This window comes from Zingiber officinale, chromosome 2B (genome assembly GCF_018446385.1).
Source record: "Zingiber officinale cultivar Zhangliang chromosome 2B, Zo_v1.1, whole genome shotgun sequence".
Taxonomy (NCBI): domain Eukaryota; kingdom Viridiplantae; phylum Streptophyta; class Magnoliopsida; order Zingiberales; family Zingiberaceae; genus Zingiber; species Zingiber officinale.
In genome coordinates, this window is record NC_055989.1 from 138916200 (window position 1) to 138923304 (window position 7105).

At 41.0% G+C, this 7105-nt stretch overlaps 1 protein-coding gene across 1 annotated transcript; it reads right to left on the reverse strand.

Moving 5' to 3' along the window:
* Window positions 1-6153: 6153 nt before the first annotated feature.
* LOC122048772 (agamous-like MADS-box protein AGL62) lies at window positions 6154-6762 on the reverse strand. Its single transcript, XM_042610296.1, has one exon. The coding sequence runs from the start codon at window positions 6760-6762 to the stop codon at window positions 6154-6156; it is 609 nt and encodes a 202-aa protein (XP_042466230.1).
* Between the last annotated feature and the right edge of the window lie 343 nt (window positions 6763-7105).

Below are 7105 nucleotides of genomic sequence, written 5' to 3' on the forward strand. Positions count from 1 at the left end.
GGTCAGATTTAAGAGACTTAGTTCCTCATTCTTTGGGTATAAGTCTCTTTGTATACAATCGATCGATCGCAAGGACCAGCCAGACTAGGAGGACTTATTGTTTCACTTGATGCCTAGATATACAAGACAAACCCGAACGACCCTAATGTCGGTCGGGCATATGGGACTTAGCTCCTCATCCTCCAGAAGTATCCTCTCAGCACACAACAGAGGCAATCTCCTAGCATACAACATATTAGGATGAGATGCGATCGAACTTCCAAATCCCAGCATAACTATTTAGGGGCAAGTCTTATTACATATAGTCACTTGATCTAAAGTGTTAGATGGAACTAAGGTTAAGCTCCCCACTTCCCAGCAAAAAACACTCTTAGTATACAATCGGTCGGACTCGGTGTCGTTTAAACCTAGAGAACAGCTCATTTCTCACTACTACAATACAAGATCAGCATATAGCCCGATCAACCTAATAGTCGTTTAGACTGGAAGGACTTAGTTCCCTATTGTTTATTACCAGTCTCCTATTACATATAGTCGGTCTGATACAGGTCTGGTTAGATTACCTCCAGGGGACAATATTATTAGGGAATCGTAACAACTCGTCAGATAATAACAATATATCTAATATATACATGCAATGAAAAGTGTTAGGACCAAAAGTAGCTAGAGGGGGGGGTGAATAGCTCGTCGCTCGCTCGTTGCTCGGCGTTGCTTGTTTCTCCTAAGATGTGCAGCGGAAAATACAGAAACAACTCACACAACGCTAACACGGTTGGTTTACTTGGTATCCACCTCACAAGAGGTGACTAGTCCAAGGATCCACACCACGCACGCACCCTCCACTATGAAAACACTCCTTTTCGGTAACTACCGATGGCGGAGAAGCCCTACAAGACTCTCAGTACAAGAAGAAAGGAAAGGGAAACAAAATACAAGCGCAAAGCTTACAATGAGTACAGAAACCCTAACCCTAGCTTCTCTTCTTGCCTTTGATCCGCCTCTTGACTTGGAAAGCTTCCAAGATCCTTCAAGAACTGGCGATCTGATCTTTGAGAGCGCTGTGGAGGAGTTGGCGAGAGATCTGGAGTGAATCGGTGAAGTTCTGCTGAAGAAATCGCACGCCAACAGCTATAAACGACGCCAACGGTCGAATCCCAATCGATTGGATTGCTCCCAATCGATTGGGGAGGCTTTGGATCGATCCACGGATCGATCCAGAGCGCCTCTGTGCTCTGGAAAAACTTCTGGATCGATCCACGGATCGATCCAGCACTTATCGCGCGAAGCAGCAGCGTCCCAATCGATCCACTGATCGATTGGGACCTCTGGATCGATCCACGGATCGATCCAGAGAGGTTCTGTTCGTGGGGACTCACCGGATCGATCGGTGGATCGATCCAGATCTTCTGGATCGATCCACGGATCGATCCAAACCTGCTGGATCAATCCACGGATCAATCCAAACCTGCTGGATCAATCCACGGATCAATCCAAACCTTGGTTTTTGCCCAAAACCAAGCCCAAAGCCCCCTAAACCAACATCTAGTCAACCATGACTTGTTGGTACATAAGACCTAGCATCCGGTCACCCTTGGCCAGCTAGGACTCTCTCACCAAGTGTCTGGTCAATCCCTTTGACCCACTTGGACTTTTCTCTTCTTGCCAAGTATCCGGTCACTCCCTAAGACCTACTTGGACTTTTCTTCCTCGTGCCAAGTATCCGGTCAATCCCTTTGACCTACTTGGACTCTCACCAGATGTCTGGTCAACCTTGACCCATCTGGATTTCTCTTGCCTGACTTCACTCACCAGGACTTTCCCAATTGCCTAGTTTCACTCACTAGGTCTTTCACCTGGCTTCACTCACCAGGATTTTTCTCCTACCTAGCTTCACTCACTAGGACTTCCCAATTGCCTAGCTTCACTCACTAGGTCTTTCACCTGGCTTCACTCACCAGGATTTTCCTCCTGCCTAACATCCCAGTTAGGACTTCCCAGTCAAGTATCCGGTCATCCTTGACCTACTTGACTCTTCTTCAATCAATATCTTATTGTCAAACATCTAAACCCAAACCAAGACTCAGCTTGGTCAACCAGGTCAACCTTGACCTGAGGGATGTTGCACCAACAAAAAGTTCTTATGAGAGTGGTCACTCAGTTTCTATCATTATTGTAGAGGTTATAAAAAATCGTTGATACACATGTAACGGAAAATTGCTCAGAGAAAGACTATACACCTTCCAGTATTCAACATCTTCTAGCACCGAAAATTTTTTGTCGTCTCATTATTGCGAAAATTATGATAGGTGATATAAGAAGGAGGGATGATGATCTAAAACTAAAATGTTTCTAGCAAACAAAACTCTGCAAACACTTGAAAGGTTTTGTACTATAAGGACTCTACAGATAATTCATATCCTATGATTCAGAACATTACAAGAAACTCTCAATTAGCAAAGGAAATAGCTACTGAATTTAATTCGATCGCTAATTTAGAGATAGAAATTAAATTCGGTCGCTAATTAGAGACCGAATTAAATTTTGTCGCTAATTAGGGGCCGAATTTAATTTCGATAGCTAATTAGCAACCAAAAATAAATTCGGTCCATACCTTAGAGGTTAGGATGTTGAATAGGAATGACACATGTGTTTAGGGGGTAAGAATTGGGTGATCGAATTAAATTTTGTCCCTAATTTAGGGTCAAGATTTAGTTTTAGTACCTAAATTAGGGAATAGGTCGACAAGCTGAAATTTAGGGTAAGGATTTAGTGATCGAAATTTATCCAGCCACTAATTTAGGGATCGAAATTAAATTTGGTGGCTAAATTAGGGATAGGGCGGTGGGCTGAAAATTATGATAAGGATTTAGCGACCAAATGTTATTTGGTAACATTTGGTCGCTATTTAGGGATTAAAGTTTAAATTTAGTTGTTAATTTAATTTAAGGTGGTGGGTAAAAATTTTAGGATTTAGAGTAAATTAGTGATCGAAATTAAATTTGGTCACTAATTAAGGATCAAATTTAAATTCAGTCCATAAATTAGGGACCGAATTAAATTTTGGTAGCTATTCTAATTTCCAAAAATGCTGACCCCCTATTAAGCCCTAATCGTGTGCTCTCTCGCTCCCTCCCTCTGTTGATCCCGATCTTCCCCTCCAATCTGCTCTCCTCTCCTCTTTGGCGACAACGTGATCTCCTCCGGCGTGATCTCCTCTTTGGCACTAGTAATCTTCTCAACTTCCCCTTCTCTATTTTGTCGCCAATCTACTCTCCTCTCCTACCACAGCCTCAGGCTACGTGGATGACGTGCCTCGGTCCTAGCAGTGAGGCTGGCCATGAGCTTGGTTGCGGTCGGCCAAGCTCGCAGCCTCAACCCTGGCCACGGCCAAGAATGGCCTCAACTTGGGCAGCCTCAGCTAGGCCAGCCAAGCTCTCGGCGTCAGCCCTGGTGTAGCCAAGGATGGCCTCAGCTTGGGCGGCCTCAGCTGGGCCAACCGTGGCTTAACCGGCCTAAGCTTGGCCTTTGAATGTGAGTCTCTCACGATATTTCCATTATCTGTCACTCCTTGAGACAAGGCAATGGAGCAAGCCTTTTATACTCGCAAATCAATGTTTAAAATAGTTTTCCTTTTGAGTTATAGTATTCAAAATTAAAAAAATTAGATAGTCATAGGGTATATTATATGTATTTAGGGTTTAAAATTTTAGAATTTAAAGGTTGGGTTATAATGAACTTAAGTTAATAAGATTTTCCCTATAGGGTTCAGGTTTCCCTATTGAGCTATAGTGTTCAAGATTAAAAATGTTATATGCTTACGAGTACAATGTTTCTTTAAGGAAATGATGATTTTTTAAAAAAAAATCGAATCCAGACACCTGGACCACTGTTACGCACGAGCACACAATGTACGATCCACAGAGTGTGTATATATATATATATATATATATATATATATATATATATATATATATATATATATTTTATTGTGTCGATCATATTAGTCATTTTTTCTCTTTCCAAACCTCCAACTAATACTATACATCGGAATGAGAGTCCCCGGGGCTATGGTGGCATGATAGGGCATCCAGATTATCACCTAGACACTTACAGTTCGATTCCAACTATGACGTATTTGTAAGAACTTTTTCTCCAAATAGGGGTTGCAATCAAAGGATCATGTTGGGCTTCTCAGCTAGCCACTACGTGCATTTCCTGATTTACCTTAGTGGCCAGTGAGAAATTTTCGTGAGGTCGGGTCGATCATCCAAGAATAATTAATAAGATTAACTAAAATTATTATTTTTTTTATATATTGAAATGAGAGCATGATATCAAAATAGTATCATTTCAATCAAAGTTTACAGGTAGTACTCTTTTCAATAAAAAGTGAAATGAAAAGACTGAAATGAATAGCTAAAGAGGGGAGATTAATTACAAAGAGCTTGTAGTCTTAGATTTCAAACCCTTGAAGTGATCTTTTACTTGAGCATTCGGTTACAACAAAATCTCAATAAATTTTGTGCTCCCTTGACCACTTAAACAATCTCTAAGGTTTTTATAAGTAAGCTTCTAATGGCTTTCTTTTATTATGTTTTAATCGACTAAAAATAGTTCCAATCAATTGGCTTCATGCTAAACCTTATGCAATTGCAGCCATTGTTTATTTCACATTGTCGACTCATCACGATTAGTTGATGATCTCTAACCCATTAGTTAGCTTTATTTTTTTGTGACTCATTTGAACTAAAAAATTTAAATAATATTTATTTTAAACTTCATTAACGACAACATTACGAAAGCTTTTGCCATTGCACTTACTTAAATCGTGCAATAGTCGCCACCATTTCCGAAAGCCATAAAATTATTTAGAATTTGTAAAAAAATCCTTTGCACTGTGGCTATCGGGTCAGCTCCGAGCGGCAGAAAATAAAAAATATATATATAAAAGTCAAAAAAAATTAAGTTTGAATTGTGAATTTGATGGATGGGATTATAAACGCATTAAATTTTCTACTTTTTAAGTGTTAAAAGAACAAATATTCTTTTCAATCTGTGAGTCAACCTAAGTCCTTCATGTATCCGTCCACCTGGATCCACAAGTTATTTAAATTATTTGACGGAGCAGTCAATTTGACAAACCTTACTCAAATTAATGGCTCTCCTTTGCACTATAAAGTTAGGAACAACAGAAATATCTTGACAATTAATAAAACTAGTTCATATAGTGACATGCCAATAACATAAAGTCTCTTTACAAAGGTTTTTTTTTTTCCTTGGTCACAATAGCCAACTTAATTAATAGCCAGTCTCATATATTACAAAGAGCAGACAACAGTTATCTAAGCAAAACACATTCCACAATGAATTTACTTTCTCTTTTTATTCCTGCACACCTGTAAAATCAGAACACCCATCAGTTTCAAAATCATATATCATCGTGTTAAATCAACTACATTGAATATGACTTTGAAATATGCTATAATAATCCAGTCGCTATTGCTAGCATATGAGGTAATATTAACTTAAGGTCTAAGTTCAAATCTCGGGATGAGATTTCTCATTCTCTGTTCATTCTAGTGTTTAGAGAAAGTTCAATCTGGCATGTTGAAAATAGAAATCAATACAGACCTAAACATCACACAATTATCTTGATCAGCAATCAAATCCTAATACTTTTCTAGATTGAGAGATGACGCACCCTGTCATGTTATTATCTAGAAAGGTCATTCGTGGAGGTCGTATTGTCAAAGCGACAATTTCACTTTTTACTACCAGTAGATGAGACTCATGACAATTGATGCCGAAGACTCTTTTGACCAACATAATCTGACCTCAATTGAATCAGCATAAAGTATCAGTAATAAACTAATGGGTGGCATAATGTTATCAAAATTATGAATTGACTAATAAACTCATATAAAATCATGAATTGAGTGAAATCATAATAAAATCATATATTAATACTATCAAGTGAATGCTAATTGCTTTATTTTTCAGAAAGAACGAACCTTGATGGTCATCTTTCTTTATGATTAATTAGATGAAGTTGGGACAATCTATTTTTTTTTTAAAAAAAAAAACTTACAAATGACTTTCAAATGTAGAAACTATTAAAAAACATAACCAAGATTAAGTGGTTAATTAACAACACTAGAAGCCATAGCCAAATTCCAACAAATTTGGAGCCGCCGCCCCCGTGGGGGCGTCGGCGGTGACAAAGACACCGGCGTTGACCGCCACGTTCGACGGCTGCAAAGCCTCGAAGGCCAGTTGCTCCGCCCTGCCCGCCGCCTCCTCCCGCACCCACTCCAGCGCTCTCTGCAGCAGGCCGAGCTCCGGCATCCCGAGCGCCTCGACGTCGGCGTCCAGCAGGTCCGCCACGGTGCCCCAAGGCCGGAAAATCGCCGCCTCGAGCGCCGCCTTCCTCCTCCTCTCCGCCTCGAGCCGCTCCGCGAGCTGCGACTCCTGCCGTCCTAGCGCCTGAAGCAGGGCCCCAGCGAGGGGGTGGTGCCGAGGGGGAGCAGGCCAGGCGGAGAAGAAGCGGGCGAGCACGGAGTCGACGGAGGGGTGGCCGAAGGAGAAGGGCTTGCCGCTGGGGGAGAAGGCGAGGACGGCGATCTCGGCGCCGCAGAGGACGGAGAGCTCGGCCGCCTTCTTGAAAACGCCGGCGCGGCGCTTGGAGAAGCACACCTTCCGCGCAGCCGCATTCTCGATCGCCTCCATCGCGATCCTTTGACGGCCTCTGCTCGTCTTCTTCATCGCCACTTCCAAATTCTGTTTCCTTCGACAACACGCCAACCCGAGACAAGTTAGTTATATATAGCATTCAAACTCCGATTGAGATCTGAATTAGATTGCAAAATCTAAGTTAGTTATATATGGCATTCAAACTCCGATTGAGATCTGAATTAGATTGCAAAATCTAAGTTAGTTATATATGGCATTCAAACTCCGATTGAGATCTGAATTGGATTGCAAAATCTAAGTTAGTTATATATGGTATTCAAACTCCGATTCAGATCTGAATTGGATTGCAAATTCTAAGTTAGTTATATATGGTATTCAAACTCCGATTGAGATCTGAATTGGATTGCAAAATCTA

Excerpts from the sequence above, each read along its gene's own strand:
- LOC122048772 (XM_042610296.1), bottom strand. The coding sequence starts at position 6,762 with ATGAAGAAGACGAGCAGAGGCCGTCAAAGGATCGCGATGGAGGCGATC.